Source organism: Brienomyrus brachyistius, chromosome 21, assembly GCF_023856365.1.
Source record: "Brienomyrus brachyistius isolate T26 chromosome 21, BBRACH_0.4, whole genome shotgun sequence".
In the NCBI taxonomy this organism is placed as follows: domain Eukaryota; kingdom Metazoa; phylum Chordata; class Actinopteri; order Osteoglossiformes; family Mormyridae; genus Brienomyrus; species Brienomyrus brachyistius.
Window position 1 is genome coordinate 1,360,124 of NC_064553.1, and position 22,155 is coordinate 1,382,278.

Here is a 22,155-nt window from a genome sequence, read left to right on the forward strand (position 1 = left end):
AACAGGTACAAATATAGTTAATTATACCGGGTTATGTTACCTGCCGCCATGTTTAACAAGGTTCTTTTGAGGCCAGGGCAAGATGATCATGAGGTTAATGTAGGATTAGTGCATCGCTAGGTTGTTGGTTTTGAATCCCGCACTGCAATCATATGGACTGGTGGGGCTTGAACAAAACAAATGGACCCATGATTGTCTGATCTTTATGTCTCTTGGGGCTGTGTAATGGTTACATTACAGAAGTGGTAATGCTGGCTGGGTGTGAGCGGAGCATGAACAGCCCCCTTGGTCTGTATCACGCATCAGCATCCACACCACTGTCATGCCTCCCGTTTATCTGTTTGCTGTCAGAATCCCATGCATGTGGATGACTAAACTGCCACGCCAAGCCTTGCAAAGCTCGTACAAGAGGGCAAGACAGCAGGAGAGAGAGTGGAGCACTCAGGGAGTCATTTCCAATTCCCCTGTGCATAGAGGTGGAACCATCGTGAACCATCAGGGCTTCACCTCCTGAAAAAGAAAAACATCTGTCTGTGGGGGGCTCTTGGTCCAGTGACAGAGAGGTGCAGTGTCTCAGTGACGGTGGCAACCAATGGTGTACTGGTCATAAGCCCAGCTGCCAAAGCATGGAGGCTGGAGCTAATGAAAATGTAGGCTGACAAACAGGCCAATTGAATATCAGTCTGGCAAATGAGCGAATCACAGAGCAAAGCAAGAAAATGAGCGAATCACAGAGCTGGCCTGAAAAAAAATACTAAAATTGCCTAGTAGGCCCAGCTTTGAGGTTGGTGAGGTCCTGGCTCCTTCCATGATTTTCATCTGGTGACTGACAGTGGGAGTGAGTCGAGGGCCTTCCACTTCCCAGAGAGGAGCGGGCGGGGAGAGAGCCCAGAATCTGATGGCCCTGCGATCAGATCTGCATGTTTAAAGATGCATGAGGAGGCTGGAGCGTGGAAGCGCCAAGGGCTCGGGGAGCAGCGGCACGTCCCTCGTCGGAGGCAAGGGCTCGGGGAGCAGCGGCACGTCCCTCGTCGGAGGCAAGGGCTCGGGGAGCAGCGGCACGTCCTACATCGGAGGCAAGGGCTCGGGGTAGCAGCGGCACGTCCCTCGTCGGAGGCAAAGGCTCGGGGAGCAGCGGCACGTCCCTCATCGGAGGCAAAGGCTCGGGGAGCAGCGGCACGTCCCTCGTCGGAGGCAAAGGCTCGGGGAGCAGCGGCACGTCCCTCGTCGGAGGCAAAGGCTCGGGGAGCAGCGGCACGTCCCTCGTCAGAGGCAAGGGCTCGGGGAGCAGCGGCACGTCCTCGTCGGAGGGCAAGGGCTCGGGAGGGTGGCTCGTGGGGTGGATGAACGCCATCAGCATTGGGGAGTTCCTGGCCTGCGGGTGGGCTCAGCCCTGCTCAGCATTGTGGCGGGGTGCATCATCATCGGCGTGTCCCGCGAGTGTGACGCCGACGCTGTGGGGGGCATCTTCCTGGGCGCCGGAGGTCTGGGTGGAGTGCGGGGTCAGGCTGGGGAGGCAGAACTGGGGGCTTCTGGAGGGGGTCGTCCAGTGTGTCCATACAAGCTGTCATTTGCACTGAAAGGTGACACTGCAGTACTGATAACACCTTCATTTTACTCATAGTCAAGTCAAGTCGTTTTTATTTATAAGCACATTTCAGACACACAGGAGACAAGGCCAGAGAAAATAAGTGTGTTTTTAACTTAACTTTACTAGCATGTAAAAGAAAACTATTCCAACGTTTGGATGCAGCTACAGAAAAGGCATGATCACCTGTCAGCTTAACTGTAAGATCTGGGTACATGAGGACCTGAGGGCATGGTGTGGACAGTAACCAGGAGTATATCGGCCAGGTAGCTTGGGGTCCAATCATGTAAGCCATGTAAAGAAAATAAAGATGACTTACTCGTAGTACCACCTTATGGAAGTAGGTGGTGCAGTCATTGAGGACTCGGGTAGTTTTAAATTGTATCTGTAGTTAAGTGAATATAAACATTCTTTCGTTGCACTGTGGAGTCTGCTGGAAATTCCAATGGGAGAGAAGCATTTAGAGAGTCTGTGTCCAGTGAGAGTGAGATGCTGCCTTCAGTGACAGTGAGAGGCTGCTTCCAGTGAGTGTGAGATGCTGCTTTCAGTGACAGGGAGAGGCTGCTTCCAGTGAGTGTGAGATGCTGTTTTCAGTGACAGTGAGTGTCTGCTTCATCAGTGAGTTGCTCCAGTAGCGCATCCACCTCCCGTTTGCAGACCTATGAGAGCGCCTCACAGTCTGTGCAGTTTTCCATGCAGGTGTCTTATAAGCAGGCTGATCATTTGATCCCCCCCCCCCCCCCCTCGTAATCTTAGGACATCAGAAGCAAGTGTATCCGGTCATTTATACCAGGCACCAAGAGTCAGAACATGATAGCCAGTCTGCCCCAGGTAGGAGGCTCATTACATCCATGCGAATCGCGATATTGCTTTGGAAATTATCACGATTATCCAAATAATCATATTTTCTAGACTGTAGGATATAGCAGGAAGTATCTTACTGAAAAAAAACCCCAGATAAAAAGTAGCATATGATCATAACATATGATCGGCTCTGGTTAGCACAGGATTCTGAGGCCATGGAGACACAGCAAGTTTGTACAAAAAAAGGCAGAAATGAGAGAGGGAAATGACTCACTGAGGAGGGCGGGCAGACGGGGTACGGTTTGGTCACATGACTCACTGAGGAGGGGCGGGGCAGAGCGGGTACGGTTTGGTCACATGACTCACATGAGGAGGGCGGGGCAGAGCGGGTACGGTTTGGTCACATGACTCACTGAGGAGGGCGGGGCAGAGCGGTACGGTTTGGTCACATGACTCACTGAGGAGGGCGGGGCAGAGTGGGTACGGTTTGGTCACATGACTCTCATGAGGAGGACGGGGCAGAGCGGGTATGGTTTGGTCACATGACTCACATGAGGAGGGCGGGGCAGAGCGGGTACGGTTTGGTCACATGACTCACATGAAGAGGGCGGGGCAGAGCAGGTATGGTTTGGTCACATGACTCACTGAGGAGGGCGAGGCAGAGCGGGTACGGTTTAGACTTTGCTGAGTCCTGACAATTGCTCTGCTCCATGATTAACATGAACTTGCCCCTATGTTTCGCCCCAGGCCTACTCATCGCCGTCTACCCCTTCATCCGTGCCTGGCTCAACTTCCACCACATTCTACCTTCTCTTGGTAAGTCTCCCCTCCCCATCCCGCTGTGAGGGTGGGAAATGGGCACCATTGTGGCTCGCTTATGGTCATTACAGAACAAATGTCTGGGTTGAATAACAAAGGCCAGGACGTGTTAGCAAACAGCGACGTTAAGTGGACTGACCAATCAGAGGGGGTGGAGGGCTGGACTGTGGCTTCATTGTAGCGCTATGAATGTCCACAGATTTTATAGCATCTCTTTGCCTGGCTGATGATGATTAGAGATACCTTAGAAATGCCTTCAGAACTCACAGTTGGAAACATGCAAACAGGAAAGTCAGCAAACAAAATCACAGCATGATTTATTGCTGGTGAGCGTCATCGGGAAATAATGAATCATTAGACGTGACCAATTACAGGCAGATGTATGGGAAGCAGAACCCCGTTATGATGCAGCTGCCACATAAATAATTTACGGTGAATATTTACCGTGGGAAATCATGATGTCACCGCGACAGTTCCGGGGGGGGGGGGGGCAGAATCATCTCATCAACACACAGAGGATGCATTTCCCCCAGTACTGCTATCTGCAGAAAGCCACTTACAGTGGACCGTCCGCATGCTAGACGTGTGGATCTCAGCCACGGGCATTTCAGTCCATGGAAGCTGTCAGCGTGGGCACATGGGGCCAGCGGAATAAGGGCCCCCCGAAACCCCCGCGGGCTGCTTCCCCCAAGTCCTCTGCAATGTACAGCCCACCATGTTGCCATAGCAACGAAGCACAGATCTGCACTCCGCTTGGCCCTTCCTGAGGGAAAGGCTACAGGGCTCCCCAGGAGAGCCTTTACCTGGCTGTAGGTCTGACGTACCGCGGTACACTTACAAACAAGCACCTCAGAATAATCAAAAAGACAGAACGTTAGAAAAGAGAGTGACAGCACTCCGGCCTGGGGGGTGTAGGGCTTTAATGCATTATGAAGTGTCGATTCCCCCCCAGATTGTCAAACTGCAGAGGACAAATCTTCTCAAATGGATGCAGATTATGAAAGTGTACAGACCTTGATCCTAAGTCACTTTCGGCTTTTGCTACGGAACTGAGTGAGCCCGCACAGTGTTTCAGTGTGTGTCTGACTCCTTGAGGTGTAGCACAGTGACTCAGTGTGTGTCTGACTCCTTGAGGTGTAGCACAGTGTCTCAGTGTGTGTCTGACTCCTTGAGGTGTAGCACAGTGACTCAGTGTGTGTCTGACTCCTTGAGGTGTAGCACAGTGACTCAGTGTGTGTCTGACTCCTTGAGGTGTAGCACAGTGACTCAGTGTGTGTCTGACTCCTTGAGGTGTAGCACAGTGACTCAGTTTGTGTCTGACTCCTTGAGGTTGTAGCACAGTGACTCAGTGTGTGTCTGACTTGTTGGGGTGCTCACAGTGACTCGGTGCATGTCTGGCCACACAGTGACTTGATGCGTGTCTGACTCCTTGGGGTGCAGCACAGTGACTCGGTGCATGTCTGAAGTTTTGATGCTCCCCATTCTATGCCAGTGCTGGACCTCAGCTGATAATTTACCCATAATGCCTCACCAGTGGCCTCTCCCCCAGGGCACCTCAGAGTCCATCCCATGGCACCGACCCCAGCAGCTGAGCAGCCAGCAGATGCCATGAAGAGGGAGGGTGAGTGTATAGCTGGGGGGGGGTCACTGCGGTCTGACAGGTTTACGCTAAGCTAGCATTAGTGCTCAGGACGGCCGCCTCTGTATGTGTCGCTAGGGCTCGCCATGTCACTCACTGTCGGCTGTGCTTCTTCTGCGGCCGCGACAGAACGAACAGCAATTGCTAAACAAACGTGGAGGAGATAAAGGGCTTCCCGGCCGCCGCTGGCAGTGCACATGTTCCACATAAGAGAAACACGTGTGGATTCAAGGTGCTGGGCTCTTAACCCCAGGCTGCAGGTGGGAACTGGGCAGACTGAGGTCAGAGTTCTGCCCGAGTCCGGGCATCGGACATTGGGTTTCAGAATGATTACAGCCAGTGTCCAGCACAGGGTCAGCAGTGAGTCACACTGTCCTTAGCTGCCCAGTTTATTCACCACAGAGGTCTCCAGCCATGGCCTGAAACCTGTCAAATCCCTGACCTGCGCTGGTGCAATATGATAGAATTTTCTGGACAAAGAGGTTGTCCCAGGCTTGGGGAGGCTGCTGACGGAGGGCGGCGTGGAGGTCAGATGCGAGCTGGTATGAGCTATAAGCTCTCCAGGGATGCTTGGGGCTGATGGCGGGGGGGGTCTCAGCCCGGCGGAGCCCATGACCCACGCACCCAGATCCGAGGATTTGTCGTCTTTCCCAGCGACTCAAAGCCAGCTGAACCAGGAGCGATCCAAGGGCCGACTGGGAACGGAAGTGCCAGCGACTGCAGCCCAGCGGAGGAGGGGGTAAGCGCGTCCCCCAGGGCCCTGGATGCCCACTGCCTGCACCAGCTGATGTGTCCAAAGAGATGCTTATAGTCTCTAATGTGGCTGGAAATGGCAGCTTCTTACCTCTGTGTAATGGTGCGTGTTTTATTACCATGTACAGGGACCACCATCATCTCCAACCTGCTAGATATTAAAAACACTGCAGTAGGCAGTCAAGGAAAAATTACGATGTTGGTGAGCCTGGGTGGGTTTCTAATTTCTCACGATCTCCAGAGCTTCTGCCACCTCTCAGAGGCAGTGTGGTGTTCATCAGGAGCCATTCCGCTTGCTTGCCGCCAGTCATACATACTCTTGCTTGAATCAAATTCTTGTTTTGACACATCTGAGGCTCTAACATCTCCTTAATGTTCAATCAGCTTCTGCTGCCTCCTCCCCCCCCCCATGCCCCTCCCAGTCTCGGCCACATGGTCCAGATCAACGACTGCATGGCATCGGCGGCGAGCAGCCAGTCCTCACTTTCCATAGGATGTTTTCAGAATGGTGCACATTTCCACCTGCATTTATTATTAATGCAACAGCTTAGCTCACCTGTCAATTTGCTTTGTGCAAACAAGCTGTGTTCTGAAGGGCTGTTTTCTCGGAACGGAGGCAGGAAGCGATAGAGAGGGTCATGAACCCGATAAGGTAGCCAGGAATACCAAACCATGTTCCATTCGGCGTTTATGGCACAAGCATTAGTCTGAATGTAATCAGGTTACAATCTGACCTTCTCATCTGCTGATGGCATAGGAGGCTCACTGCGTCCGGCCGCGTCATGATGTTACATTCCTGCCCTCTCTGATGGAAGAAATCATTGTTTCTCAGTTTATTTCAGATCATTCAAATGAGCATCATCGGCAATTTTCTGTGCAGCATTTGTGTGAAGCAGATCAATCCAAGATACGTGCAAACAGCAGTTAGTAGTGCAAACAGAAGTTACTAGTGCAAACGCAGTTACTAGTGCAAACAGCAGCTACTAGTGCAAACAGAAGTTACTAGTGCAAACAGCAGTTACTAGTGCAAACAGAAGTTACTAGTGCAAACAGCAGTTCCTAGTGCAAACAGAAGTTACTAGTGCAAACAGCAGTTACTAGTGCAAACAGCAGTTAGTAGTGCAACAGCAGTTACTAGTGCAAACAACAGTTAGTAGTGCAACAGCAGTTAGTAGTTGATACAGCTATACTGGTGAGTAGTGCAGGTTAGGGTTTTGATAACATTCACGTAACATTCGCCAGGGATCGGACATGATAATAAAAAACACCATGGTGTCAGTCTGCACTACAAAGGATTGGCCTGCCAGGACCCACCCCCTCCGTGGTGAAAAAAGGATGTAAGATGAAAACTACATCTATCATTTACTAACTTGAATGACGTCAAAAGTCAGAATCAAAACCATACAGTAATATTAAAGCATTATTACTAAGGGGGTACAAGTATTAAATACATCAGTGAAAGTATATAACATCATTTATGGTTTACATATAATATCTTGGGGGGCGGCATGGTGATGCAGTGGTTAGCACTGTTGCCTCACACCTCTGGGACCCAGGTTCGAGTCCCCGCCTGGGTCGCATGTGTGCGGAGTTTGCATGTTCTCCCCCATGTCCTCGTGGGGTTTTCCTCCGGTACTCCGTTTCCCCCCACAGTCCAAAAACATGCTGAGCTAATTGGAGTTACTAAATTGCCCATAGGTGTGGCATGTGTGAGTGACTTGTGTGTGAGTGTGCCCTGCGATGGCTGGCCCCCCATCCTGGGTTGTTCCTGCCTCGTGCCCATTGCTTCCGGGATAGGCTCCGGACCCCCCGCGACCCAGTAGGATAAGCAGTTTGGAAAATGGATGGATATAACGTGTTACAGTTGTTTTGTTTAAAGATTAACAGATTAACTAGTTAACTTGCACGTAAGATGACAAATTTTTAAGGTTACCCTAAACTAAGCAATATTACTGCATGAAAGCTGCATAGATTATGATCAGTTCTGCATCCTGCTCATTGCAACCATCCAATCGTCTGCTGTGGATGCTGTTGCCATGGTTACCAAGCCCCGCCTCTCTAATTCAGGGTGGTCTGACGTGTCTATTGCAATCTGTTGAGGAAAAGCCATCGTGAAGTAGCCCCCTGCAAACCCACACGCACACACACACCCCTCCCCCCTCATAAAGTGCAGCTTAAAAAGCACATTAAGGACGGATGACAGGTAACTGATTAAACGTGTCTGCATTATCTCCCTGAGTGCAATAACCCGACACGCATCAGCTCTGCTCCAAACCGATTCTCTTTTCTTTCAGGCCTTCCTCTGATGTCCCGGATATTATCGCCCGGCGGAAGTTCAAGCAGCCTTCTGATCTAGATGACCCATAATCCCTCATTCCCCCCCCCCCCCCCCCCACCCCTAACAGCCATCTTACTACACAGCAGACAGTGAGAATCCCCCATGGATATGTTTTACTCTTGAGTTGCATTAATTTTATTTCATAAGGACAGTTTTGGGGATGTGATTGATCTCATTCAGCTACACTGCTTTGCATAGTGTCACCAGGAGCCCTGCGGCACTCTGATGTCACTCTGTCCTCCTTCACATGTGCTTCTGTGTTGCTAATATTATGGGTTTCAGTAGTAACACCGACCAAAGTACCAGCTCCATACTGATGCTATTTAGAAAGGGACGTGACTGTGGGTGTAACGGCCAGGTGTCCCGGTACTTTTGTCCATAATGTGCATGTGGGAATCGCTTAAAACTCCACACACTAGAGAGATGAGTCGCTCCTCTCACAGACTGGGCCTGGATTAACAGAGTAGGAAGTACTGTGATGCACAAATGACACAAAAAAATGAGACCAGAAAGAGTGAGCAGTGATGTCATGTGATGCGAATGTCATCTAAGCCCATCTGAGGAGAAACTCCAGACAAATCCAGGTGGGCTTTGGGTGGGGGTCATGTTAAGCACTGGGTAACGTGGTGAAAACATGCTGTACAAATAAAACTGAACTGAACTGGCCATGACATCACCAGAAGCAACACACAATTAATAAAAAAAGGCAAAGCTGTGAATGCTGTGCTAATAACAAGGTGTCTGAAGAGAATAAACCTTAAAATATCTCAGTACTATAATTTGATCTATGATCGATGATGATGATGATGATGATGATTTGATGATGGAGGGCGGAGGCACAGTGGTTAGCGTTGTGGTCTCACACCTCTCTGACCAGGGTTCGAACTCGTATATTCTCCCCAAGGGGATTCTTCCCGGTACTCCAGTTCCCCCCCAGGCAATACCAAACTACCAATAGGTGCGTACGTGTGAGTGCGCCCTGCGATGGGTTGGCGCCCCATCCTGGGTTGTTCCCTGCCTTGTGCCCTGCGATGGGTTGGCGCCCCATCCTGGGTTGTTCCCTGCTTTGTGCCCTGCGATGGGCCGGCACCCCATCCTGGGTTGTTCCCTGCCTTGTGCCCTGCGATGGGTCGGCACCCCATCCTGGGTTGTTCCTTGCCTTGTGCCCTGTGATGGGTTGGCGCCCCATCCTGGGTTGTTCCCTGCTTTCTGCCCTGTGATGGGTTGGTGCCCCATCCTGGGTTGTTCCCTGCTTTGTGCCCTGCGATGGGTCGGCACCCCATCCTGGGTTGTTCCTTGCCTTGTGCCCTGTGATGGGTTGGCGCCCCATCCTGGGTTGTTCCCTGCTTTCTGCCCTGTGATGGGTTGGTGCCCCATCCTGGGTTGTTCCCTGCTTTGTGCCCTGCGATGGGTCGGCACCCCATCCTGGGTTGTTCCCTGCTTTGTGCCCTGCGATGGGTCGGCACCCCATCCTGGGTTGTTCCCTGCTTTGTGCCCTGCGATGGGTCGGCACCCCATCCTGGGTTGTTCCCTGCCTCGTGCCCTATGATGGGTTGGCGCCCCATCCTGGGTTGTTTCCTGCCTTGCACCCTTCAGGATGGGCTCCAGGCCTTATTTGATGGTGGTGCCAGATGCAGCCACTAGACAAGCAAATCAGCACAACGGAAGCACTGATTGCCACATCTCACTTTCCGAGACACTGGTGTAGATCCATGTTAGCGCAGCATTCAGAGTCTGGCTTAAAATAAACAGTGAATAGCAGCCTGGCGGGAAGAGGAATGGGGGGGGGGTCATTATGTTTATCTGGCCACAATGTGCTGGATGGTTGGCAAAAGGAGAGAGTGTCAGGAGGGTGGGGAGAAAAGGAGACCCGACAGGAAATGAGGAGTGAAGGACACAGCGTCCAGACGCACCAGGACTCAATGGGGGGGCAAATGAGGGACTGATTAGGATGGGGCCGCTTGCTTCACCCTTTCATTCTGTACATTTCCTCTTTATGTCTGTTACTGGTGATTAGTTTGTTTCCTTATTATACATTAGCAGCCATGTAACTATGTGATCTGACAATAAAGTTATGGGTTCAAACCTGGGTCTGAATTCAGAGAGAGGAAGAGAGTTTACAATCCGAGCCGAACCTGTCCTCTGTGAAGACGGTCAGAGTCAATGTGACCGGCGAGATTCACCCCCAAACACGACAGAGCGGATTTACCATCAGAGTCATCCGATGAGTGGTCCAATCCCCACGCCACCGGCGCATGACAATTACAGGGACGCTGGCTATACAGTCTGACTTGGGATGATGTCATCGAAACCTGTGACAGGAAACAGGAAGGAAAGGAGACTGAGCATCTCAGCAGCAGCAGCCTGTCATGCGGGGGCAGGATCAGACCACTCACTGGCGGCGTGTCATGTGATAACAGGCATGCTTGTGGGGGGGTGCAGTCTCTCCGGTTTTGATGGGCAGTTACCCAACACCCCCCCCTCAACATCAGGGCAACATCACTTCAAAGACGCACCCTCCCCCCCAAATGTATTGTTGCCCAGATGTTGGGGGGGGGTGCAGTGTGCAGTGTATCCCCCCACCTTCACAGGCTGCGGCAGAGTGGGGAGTGAGGTGGGGGGGCAGGCACTGCCGTGGCAGATGGGTGTCATGAGAGCCCTGTCAATATGCATGTCAGTTCAGTCAGCTGCATGTCACACTGTGCGAGACCAGCCCTGCTTTGTATACAGTAGTATTTTCACAAGACTCTTCGTGGGATTCATGATTAAGTATCGCAAATTACATATTCAAAATAAAGTAATGCAATTAGTTTAGTTTTTTCCATTATCATTTTAAGGGAATACATACGATTGGTTATTTTTGCGGTTGTTTTTTTCTCTTTCCATTATTCTTCGGGTTGTAAATAGTCTGCAGTGCTCTTGTGACTCTGAGAAGCCACGACCGGCTCTGTTCAGCACCAGGCACTGTCCGCCGGAGCCGGAACCGAAGCCGGAGCCGAAGCCGGAGCTGGAACCGAAGCCGAAGTCACTCCCGGGGCCGGCAGAGGGTAGCAGAGTCCTTATTTCTGTTTTTACTATTTTAATCAATTAATCAATTCATTTATTTAAAGAATAAGAAGACCGCCTTTCCAAAACCATGGGATTTCTTAACATTAAAGTAAAAGTACCAACATGTGCGTGTAGCAGAGTAATAATTTAATATTTAATATAGGTGATATATTTAGACAGGAAGGCAGAGCTTGAAGGACTCGCTGTCACATGGCGCTCAGGCTGGGGCTGTATCTGGAGTACGAGCTGAAGGGAAATGAACGGAGCGCGTCCGCCGAGCCGCTTCGGCGAGACTCCTGCTGATCGGCCCGACCTGCAGCTTCAATAGACGCGTTTTCACACCGAGTTCCGCAGCTGATGCTTTGAAAGCGGACAGAGCGCAGGACAGGCTCCGGGTTTGCCGGGGCATTGTATTTCAGAGCCTCCCAGGAGCATACGGAGCCGCCGGCCTTTGGAGCTACGCCGGTATAGCGGTAAGAGCGTCCGGATCGGCCAGCCCGGCTGGCAGCGCACCGCAGGATGTCACTCTGTGGGACGCCGTGCGATGCGCATCGGGCTAAATGAGGGCAACCTCTGCAGACACATCGGCATGCGGTGCCTGTTCCGTCTGCGCACTCCGCCAAAATCACGCTCGGTGACCGCGGCCATAAAGCGGCTCTAACGTGCAAAACTTGATGTACGGTGTCGTGTTTATATGGATTTTTTAATACTGCAAAACCGCGAACGGTTACGAAAATCAATGGGCAGCACAAAGCTGTTCATTTTGCGCTGACAAATCCTAACACTGGATATCTGAATACTGAGTGCTGAAATACGCGCTTTACTCGGCTTTGCATTATCGTGCGCTTTCGGCGACACGCTTCAGTCTGTAATCGTGTGGGCATCTCCTCAGCGATCAGCCCGTACGGTTTGTGGACTTACTAAAGTATTTGGATTTTTAGCCCAAATGTAAATTAACAGTCTTCCTTAAATATTAGTTTTCAACTGCTTTTCGCAGAAACAATAGGGTGACTGAATGGTCCAACTCGGGTGACACACGACAGCCTGCGCTCAAAACAATCCATCCATCAATCCAGCTGCATGAAAGGCTGATAAATACGGACCCGCCAGACACCAGGCAGCGGGCGACTGTTTACGGAGTCAGAAACATGGACAGACAGGAAAAGAGCTTTAAGTGCGAAAGATTAACCGCATAAAACCTAGCAGCATGAAAAGAGCGGGTTGGCTGATGCCGGTCGGATGTCTGTCTCCAGTCCGCCCTGGACCGTGACAACGGGACCATGACAAATTTCTAAAATATATTCTGGAAATTGCTATATATATTTATACTGTATTACATTTGTTTAAATATTAAAAGTCAAACATACACTATTTCGAAACACCACATTCTGGCTTACATTAAATTTCCACGAACACTTAGCTCATCTTCGGGAGCGAAGCGTCACACCGGAGCGGGGGGGGCAGAGTGTGTGTAACATCTAAATTAAGTCAAATTAAAAATTAGCTGGAGCAGATTTACAGTGAATACGGCTTCATGTCAGGTCACTGTGTACATTATAAAAGGATTAACTCTGTGAGGCAAGCAGACATGAAGAGGAACACTGAAAATTAATTTAATAGTATCAGACTAAGCGCTTTCCAATGCATTAGATATTAGATTTCTTGGAAATGTTAGTCCATGAAAATACTAAGACTGCACAGCATTAATAGATGGGAATGTTATGGATGCACCCACAATTAGCAGCCGGAGTCACACCATGAGGCCATGCCTGACCCCCAGCACCAAGGTGAACCCCCCCCTCCCCTTCCTCAAGCTGTCTGAGTGACAAGGGGCCTGGGCCAGCTGACACAATGAGACGGACTCCTGTCCTGCAGGGCAGGGAGCCTGCGTGTCGCTTCTAGAAGGTTTCTGCTAAGCAGGACTCGGTGGCAGGCGGGGGAGGGAAGGTGTTCCTGGAACTTTCCCTAAAGCGACTTGGCTGACTGGAACCTTCTGCTGGTTGTTGCTTTGATGATGACACAGACTTTTGTGCGTCCAGTAGGTAAAAGTGCACTGAGCACCAGGAAACAGTGGATGCTGCTTGTTGTCTTCAAGGTGTCGAGGGCTCTGGGATATTTCATGCGAGCTGACAGCTGCCGAGGACAGTAAGGACTCCACATGTCACTCTGTTCTGAGGCCTCGCCGGCCACCCAGACGCAGCTGGGAACCACCTGAGCTGTGCATCACACCTCAGATCTGAATCCGACATCCCAGTCGGAGGATTTTTCACTCCAAAACGGTCCAAGCCGCTGCCTTGCAGACTGCCTCACACTGCCAAAGAATGAGCTCAGAGGGATCGATGTCGGGGCCAGTCGAGGGCTTCATCAGAGACTCGGAGCTGCCTTCTCCAGGCCTTAATGGCGTTGCGATGTGTAGAAACTGTCACATGCTGCAGTTCAAACGAAGGGATTGGGAATTCAGGTTAGCAAGACAGCTCAAATCAGAATGAAACAAACGAGGATCCAAATTGCAGTGATAGCGCTGGACGGAAATGAAGCGAAGGGCAGAAAGCTCGGTGCGCGTAATCACTGCGTGGGGAGGGGGTGGGGAGTCGCAGTGATGTCATCCAGACAAGCTTACGATGAAACTTCTCCTGGCATAAGATGTTATCGCTTATCTTGCTGCACACAGGAAACTCAACTGTTAGTGAAACCAATTGTTGAATGCACAGTCCAGTCACGTGACCTTTACTGAATGTGCGATCTAGTCATGTGATCAAGGCTAAATGTGTGGTCCAGTCACGTGACCACTGCTAAATGTGTGGTCCAGTCACGTGACCACTGCTAAATGCTGCAGGGCACTAACTCCTCTGGGGGTCTTTGGCTGACATGGGGCTCCTAAGTGGGCCATTTGAGTGAACGGGAATTAATAATGATGGAACATCAGTAGCATGCTAATCAAAGTGCAGTGTGTCAGTGGTAACACTTACCCATGGAGGTGGGGGGCGAGAGTGCTGCTGGTAAGATTCACTGATGGGGGAGGGGGTATATGCTACACATTATAATATTCCAAATAAAATGGTTAATATTATCGGTTTTCAGTGGACATGGGGGCAGTGTGTAGCTCGGCAGGCTGGGACACTCTGTGTCTATGATTGAAAGGTTGCCGGTGCGAGGCCCTTGTGCGAGGCCCTTGAGCGAGGCCCTTGAGCGAGGCCCTTGAGCAAGGCCCTTAACCCCCAGCTCTGTGGGCGCTGCTGCGGGCGGCTGCCCTTCGCTGCCCTCTGCTGCCAAGCTTCTCCCACCTACGTGTGTCTGTGTCACGGAGAGCAAGCTGGGAGAGGCGAAAAGAGGATTCCCCAATGGGGATTAGTGAAGTATTATTATTATGTCATTGTTTTGTTACTAAAAAAAGTGCAGATAAACAGGCACCCCCTAGAGTGTGGGGCCCAGGGTTGTTCGCCCCCTCCACCAGCCTAAAATTCCACCCTTGCTCTGCTGTATTTGTAGACGTGGACCAATGGCAACACCTGTGCTGAATATGTGGACCAATTGCATGACTTCTGTTGAATATCTGGACTAATCACATAACCTGTGCTGAATATGCGGACCAGTCGCATGACCTCTGCTGAATGTGTGGTTGAACTGCGCAACCTCTGCTGGGACATAAAATTGCATATTCAGCGGGAAGGAGCGCTGTACGTTCAGACCTTCAGAGAAGCCACCAGAGAAAGAGCCACACGTCCTTTAACTTCCACTAGAAGGCACTGCAGGCAGAATTACATCTATTTTTATATAGCTGCCTTCCCAGAGTACTTAACTCTACAAACAGACAGTCTCTCCTGGTTTTTATTTACTGGATTACTGGATATCTGTGTCAAAGACGATTATTTTTACACCTTTATACCTATAAAGTATGTCATGTTATACTTGGGGGCGTCTCTCAGGCACATGTGTTACAATAGCGCCCCTCTGGGAGCAACCTTGAGAAGCGCATGGCCACCGTGCCACGGGCTGGCAGTGGGGAGGGGGGGGGGGGGCTGGCAGGATGTCCTCACAACGTGCAGAAACCTCTGCTGATGCCAGTGGCTTTGGCAGTGACCCTGCGGACGGGCCAGAGTGCTGGCCGTCCAACAGGCCAACAGCAGCAACTTTCATGACCGTGAATGTCAAAGTGGCAGCTGAGAGTGACACATTCTGCATGTGGGGGGGGGGGGATGCATTCCAGCCTGCACATTAGCCAGATCTTGCAGCTACTACCTGACGTTACCAACATCTCCCTGGCCGGTACCGCGCTCTGACCTACCTGACACACGCCACGTTCCACGTTTCATAATGGCTGACGTGTCATGCGGCACCTTAACGCTGTGTTTTTCTGTGCCAGGTGCCCCCATGCTCAGCCCGGGGGGCCTGCTGCCCGCCGTCCCGCCCCCGAGGTAGAGGAAGCTCCCCCCCCCCGCTGCGCCTCCCACACCGAGAGCGATGATGTTCACGGACAGGAGCTCGAGCACCTCTGTGCCCAAGAAGCCCCCGAAAAAGAAGACGCGGCCGCAGGGGCTGCCGTCACCGGCGCTGTGCTGCGCATGTGGCCTCTGCATCATGCTGGCAGGCATCAACATCACGCTGGTGGGCGCCTTCGCGTTCGGCACGCTGCTGCCCGGCAGCAACCCCGCCATCGTCATCGGGCCTGTGCTGCTGCTGGTGGCCTTCACCTTCTTCGGCGCGTGCTGTGTGTGCAGCCGGCGCCCCCCCGCCCAAGGCTCACGCAAGCTCAAGGGGGGGGGCGGTGGTCTGGGGCTGACACGGACGGGCGGTGCCACCTTCGAGATTGAGACCAGCGAGCACACTCTGCAGGACACCACCGCCGTGCAACTCAGCCCCACCAACTCACTGGGCTCGTCCCGCGCCTCCAGCCCCCCCCCCGATGCCCTGAGCCTGGCCGCTGGCCCGGGACTCCCGGAGCTGACCCTGGACCCAAACCTCGCCCCCGACCCGCGGGCCTGCAAGCTCTTCACCATGGAAGGCAACGGCCTCACCTCCGCCTGCTACTCCAGCTCCATGGCTGGGGGGGGGTGCGTCCGGCTCAATTTGCCATGTGACCCAGCTGCCACCTAGCAGGGGGGTGGGGCACTCGGGACCATGATGCACCTGGGCCTGTGGACCTGCCAGCTACCCATGGAAATATCTACAAGAAGCTTTCTGCGGCTGGCCCTCCATGCCCACCAGCCCACATGACGTTACAGGCTGTAGGCCACGCCCACAAAGCTCCACACCCTTTCTACCGGCCTCCCACCTGGCCGAAGTGGGGGTGGTTCAGAGCTGTAAGGAAAACACTGAGACCCCCAGCCGGTGGTCCATCACCTCCACTCACCTCCTGATAAGATTCAGCTTTGGAGAAGTGCTGCCGCTCTGAAGCAGCTTCACAGCTTCACAGCTTCACAGCTTCGCAGATCCCAGACGACACAGTCCAACCTGATGCAGAGATAAGGCCGCAACTGTTAATATGCAGAACATTATGCTCCAACTGAACGTGTGACACCTTTCCGATACTATGGTGGCGTTTTATAATCACTGTGTTTGCAGCTATGTAACATTTCTATGGTCCAGTACATGCACATGCCTACTGCTCCCTAGTGCCAGACAGCTGTGGGCAGCTGAATGTAAAGTAGCTTCTTCTACGGATGTATTTTCACTCAGAATGACAGCCCGGACATCAGTGATCTCTTAATAATGATAGAAACGTCTGAGGCTGCCAGTGGGCCTCCATGTTTGTGTTCTGAGTCCGTATGTGTTGGTTGCAAGACATTCATGGGGCTGTTCTGCCCCAGATGGTCATTATTCAGTATCAGGGCCTCCCCCCCCCAGTAAATATGGCCCCTAATAGGAGAACAGACACTGACTGTTGAGATCTGTATGTTTTGCACATATACAGCATATTGGCTTCAGTCACCTGCTGCAGTTATTCTGCATTGCCGTCTTTACCGATTGGGTTTATTAATCACCATTTTTAGGTGGAAACGTCATTAACCATAAAGCTGAACTGCCAAACAAGTAACTGCCCTCCGAGTTAAATACGCGGTAATAAGAAGTGGCTGCGTGTGTAACCCGAGATACGCAGCATCACAGAGAGCAGCTCACAGCGACTCCTGTGAACCCAGACGCCAGATCACAGGCGCGGGAGACGACCTGCGGGACCAGAGCCTGTGGCTCCACTGGGAGAGTCAGGGCTGGGAAATAGCTGGTAAGGAGGCCCCCCCATCCCGGCTCCCCATCTGTCTGTCCCTAACGAGTCAGTTTTTCCCAAAGGAAGGAATGGAACGAGTGATAAGATGCCAAGGAATGGCTGAGGTGTGTCGGCGTGGAGGGAGGAAGACGGCGGGCGAGACCCCGCCCTCCTGAGACCCCGCCCTCCTGAGACCCCGCCCTCCTGAGACCCCGCACTCCTGAGACCCCGCCCTCCTGAGACCTCGCACTCCTATGACCCCGCCCTCCTGAGACCCCGCCCTCCTGAGACCCCGCCCTCCTGAGACCCCGCACTCCTGAGACCCCGCCCTCCTGAGACCCCGCACTCCTATGACCCCGCCCTCCTGAGACCCCGCCCTCCTGCTGCCGTACAGTCTGATGTAGATAGAACCTTCTAGCATGACGGAAACATGTGTTTCGGACACCATCTCTGCTTTTATATTTTGTGAGGCGGTGAGTCTCTTTTGTCCTCTTTTGTCCTTTTGGCTCACAGACATTCTCTGTGTTTTTCGTGTTTTTGTGAATTGACTGAAAAGCAGCACAGTGACAGGCAGCAGATCTTAGCTCCTGAAGGTGAGAGGCACCCATGTTAGCGGCCAAGGTCGGCATCCATGTAGCATGCTGCGTTTAGACTGAATGGTGTGTCCAGATAAGGCGCCCCCTTCAGGCAGCGGGGATGCATCTCCCAACAGCAGCCGGCAACTTTCCTGCGACTGCGTCTCACCCTGGACTTTGGGGGGGCAGCTGCTGAAATATCACGTGACCTGTAGCTTCACCAATCACTGAGCTGCAGCCTTAGCCAATCATCGGGCTGCCCAGACTTCAGCACTCTCCCCAGTTAACTGCCCCCATTTGGGGACACAATGTGCCAATTGTCTAGGTCCAGTGACTTAAGTGGATGGTATTTTCATCTACAAAAGAACCATCCAGTAAAAATAATGAGAAGAAAAGGCCCATAATGTGCTTTAAATTGCCACCAAAGGCAGGTCTGGGAGGAAAGGAGCATTTTAAACTAAGGAAGGAGGGAAATCACATTAAGCAGCTCGCAGGAGCGGCCTTGCGTCTCAGGCTGCCGCGTGATGTCTGACGCTAAACGCACCTCCTGCTTCTCCCCAGCATTCGCACATTTTAAGTGTTTTTTTCTTGTGAGACATCATATTTTGTTGGGGGGGGGGGGGGGATCGATTCCTGCAGGGTCTTGGAGAAGCATTATTCAATCTCCTCTCCAAGGTTCTCAGGGTTACTTTAAGTTTGGCTCACTAGGGGATTTAAGCTGTAAAAGCCAGAGATGATCTAGAGCATCTCAAAACCAAAAAGTAAAAAGAAAATTCTGCTTCTGATCTGACTGAAGCGTTTTATTGTCCCCATTGTTGAAATTCCAGGAGTAATAATTTAAAATAAATTAGATGCCACATATAAGCCTGATTATATCCTCCAGCTTGCAGTTTCCAGACAAACCTGGGCTAGAAAGGTTCTGGGTTTATATCATCTTACGCAGACAAACTTCTCCCAAACCCCACTGCAGATGATGATTATAATGGTTATGATGGTTATAATGGTCAGGCACCCGGAGAGGTGTGACCTGAAGCCGTAGCATGGCTGTGTGTAGCTTAGCGTGCGCTCAAAGCGCCTGTGAGTACATGACCAGGATGCTTAGAGTTTGGCCACCAGCAGGGGGCGCTGAGGGTGTGCCGCTGGCTGGCTGGCTGGCTGGCTGGTTGGCTGGCTGGCTGCGCTGTCCAGGAGGTGTTTCCTGTGCCTTTAGCGGCAGCCAATCGGGCATCTCCCACGCTCGCTGTGCCATTCTAATTATTTGCTCAGCTGAACGCGGTACTCTGCCGCGGGCTGGCGAGCTGGGCCGGGCCGGGCCGTGATGTGCGTTTCTGAGAGAGGCTGGTGCAGTGTGGCGCTCTGGATGCGTATAGAAAGCTCTGGCGGCTCGGTGTGGGTCAGAGCCCCTGCTAACTCAGTTAGCGCCCGCGAGCCTCTCACACAGATGTTCTCGCACCTTCAGCTGGAGGTCGTTCGCTGTGTTTTCACACTGTCTCCCATGTCTGCTGAAGGCGCTGTCAGAGCGCAGCTCTCTGCCCTGCACTGGCTAACCCTCACTGCAGGGGTGTACAGGCAACAGCAGCTCACCTCACAACCACAACCTTTTACTCCACCTCTCCAGCCTGTGATGATCAGGCCCACAAAAGCTTCCCCCAATTGGTGTTTTTTTACGTTAGGAAAGCGTCTGACCTTTAAAGCTTTTTGACATCCTACAACTGCATGGAGAACCGGTGACCGAGGTCTCAGGGGAAATGTCACGAGGGCTACTCAAACGTGTGTGTGTGTGTGTGTGTGTGTGTGCCTGCATGCACAGACCCCACGGGAACAGAGTTTACTGTCACAGATATTGTGGGGACATGCCAACAAGACACTGCTTTAAAAAGTGCCAAAACATTTCATGTATAAATTTTAGAATTTTGTGGGCCATTGATTACAAGTGCTGACAGTGGGAAGCCTCTGCGAGCTCTTCACATCTGTGTCTGTCCGTCTGTCCACAAACAGCCAAACTGCGGCCAGTGTAAGCAGCTGTGTTACTCTTACTGTGGCCCACTGTGTTATATATGTGTTATATGGACTGTTCTTCTCTGTCGTTTCTAAATCCTCTTTGGATTTCTCAGTTATATTTGACTAATTTGACAGTTTCTATAGCGGGAGATGTAAGGGAAAGCACTGGAAAGCTGTGATTGATTTTTTTTATGCTGTGTAACATGAACTTTGAGCAGTTACTGTGTATTATGTTCCCTGTTGCTTTAAATGTGTTCATGTGTGTGTAAGCAGTTTACCGTGTGTAACTACACAATATCTACCTGTGATGTGTTGATATCCAAACTCAGCTGAGCTATCAGCGAAAAGCCTCTGTGCTTTAGAAGGTCTCATGAATAAACACAGAGAGAAATGCCACGTGTAACTGCTGTCAGACCTCAGTTCTTATGGAGGAATAAAGGGGGCTTGACAGACACACAGGAACAGAGAATCACCGAGAGACACAGACACACAGGAACAGAGAATCACCGAGAGACACAGACAGAGATATACTGTGAGACACCAACACGGGAACAGAAACACACAGACAAAGTAACAGAGACACTGACACAGGAAGAGAGACACAGACACGGGAACAGAAACACAGACAAAGTAACAGAGACACCGACACAGGAAGAGAGACACAGACATGGGAACAGAAACACACAGACAAAGTAACAGAGACACTGACACAGGAAGAGAGACACAGACGCGGGAACAGAAACACACAGACAAAGTAACAGAGACACTGACACAGGAAGAGAGACACAGACATGGGAACAGAAACACACAGACAAAGTAACAGAGACACCGACACAGGAAGAGAGACACAGACATGGGAACAGAAACACACAAAGTAACAGAGACACTGACACAGGAAGAGAGACACAGACATGGGAACAGAAACACACAAAGTAACAGAGACACTGACACAGGAACAGAAACATACAGACAAAGTAACATATACACACACAGATACACACAGGAACAAAGATACACCGACAGAGAAAGACACACACAAACACACACAGAGATACACCGACAGAGAAAGACACACACAAACACACACAGAGATACACCGACAGAGAAAGACACACACAAACTCACAGAGAGATACACCGACAGAGAAAGACACACACAAACACACAGAGAGATACACTGAGAGACACAGACAGAAATACAGACACACACATCCAAGGTAGCTGGTCCACCTGCCAGATGCTGGTTAACACCCTGATCTAAGCGTGTTGTTACAGCTCCTCAATGTGACAAGTGACACGTCACTGAGGGAGAAGGATTCAGGCTGATTCCAGAGTGGAATTAGAACAGAACAGGATGGGACGAGTGGAAAGAGACAGAAAAACACACAGAAAAAATAGAGTACAGCAAACTGTGGCAGGTGGTGATGGCGACACTGTGTGAGGTCACACTGCAGCCGCTGGGGTGGCAGACAGAACCACCTCATACCTGAAACGGGCCCGGAAACCCAGCACCGTCTGGAGCCTAGCAGACCGAGCTGAGTGCGGGACGCAGGAACCGCTGACCCTCTGGCTGTCAGCTGACAGGCCACAGCGCTGACAGTGCCGCTAAACGTGGCTTCTAGCAAGAATTAAAAAGCCATGACATCACAACAGCTCACTGCTGACTGCCAACACTGGAACTGCCAGTGGAAATACGACTGAAGGACAATATTCATGATGACAGTGAGTGTCCAGCCGTCTGCCTTTACCGTGAATGCTTGGGGGGCACTGGTCTCTTTTCGGAAACTCCCTCCTCACTGCATCCACTGCATGTCTGTGAGGAAGCATAACCATCCGGGAGGAGCTCTCTGATTGGGTTTAATCACTTTACTCCATACAGCAAGTAGTTATCACAGGATGTAGAATAACAGGAGAGGGTGACAAGCTGATCAATGACATGGTCACAGTCTGACTGCACATCCTGCTTTTATAAAAGCCCCCACTGGTGTCGTGGGCTGGGGACGGTGGATCACATTGGAGCTTCACCCCCCGGTGCCATCAGACAGGCTGCTTAGGCATTCTCGCCTTCTCATGCCCTTACAGGAGCGTTCAGTCATCCGAAGAACCCAATCGGTATGTGGCGTAATTGGTTAGGAGTTAGTGCCTGTGATCAGAAGGTTGTGGGTTCCCATCCCATGCTTGACATGTTGCAATTAGACCCCTAAGTGTCCCTCTGTGAGGGTGTGACTAGATATGCAAAAAGAAGTGTTACAAATCACCTGTACACATGCCATGATCTGCAGCAGAATTGAACTGTGCAGATGTTTCTGGGTTTTGACCAGCTTTACTGATGCAGAATCACATTTCACAATAAAACTACTTTCTGGCGAGAAGTGAAAGGGTCTCTTAG

General features: G+C 51.5%; 2 protein-coding genes across 2 annotated transcripts; both read left to right on the forward strand.

Annotated features, from left to right (window-relative positions):
- Window positions 1–1,343: 1,343 nt before the first annotated feature.
- kncn (kinocilin) lies at window positions 1,344–5,593 on the forward strand. Its single transcript, XM_048990085.1, is given in 5 exon segments — window positions 1,344–1,368; window positions 1,371–1,490; window positions 3,140–3,208; window positions 4,761–4,832; window positions 5,505–5,593. Coding segments are annotated over 5 exon segments (375 nt in total).
- A 9,857-nt stretch (window positions 5,594–15,450) lies between these two features.
- tmem275a (transmembrane protein 275a) lies at window positions 15,451–17,300 on the forward strand. The gene has a single exon (XM_048989528.1). It carries the CDS (start codon window positions 15,451–15,453, stop codon window positions 16,081–16,083), a length of 633 nt encoding a protein of 210 aa, XP_048845485.1. The 3' UTR covers window positions 16,084–17,300.
- The last annotated feature ends 4,855 nt before the right edge of the window (window positions 17,301–22,155 follow it).

Bases quoted from the DNA above. Each gene is read 5' to 3' on its own strand.
- tmem275a (XM_048989528.1), top strand. From the start codon at position 15,451: ATGATGTTCACGGACAGGAGCTCGAGCACCTCTGTGCCCAAGAAGCCC.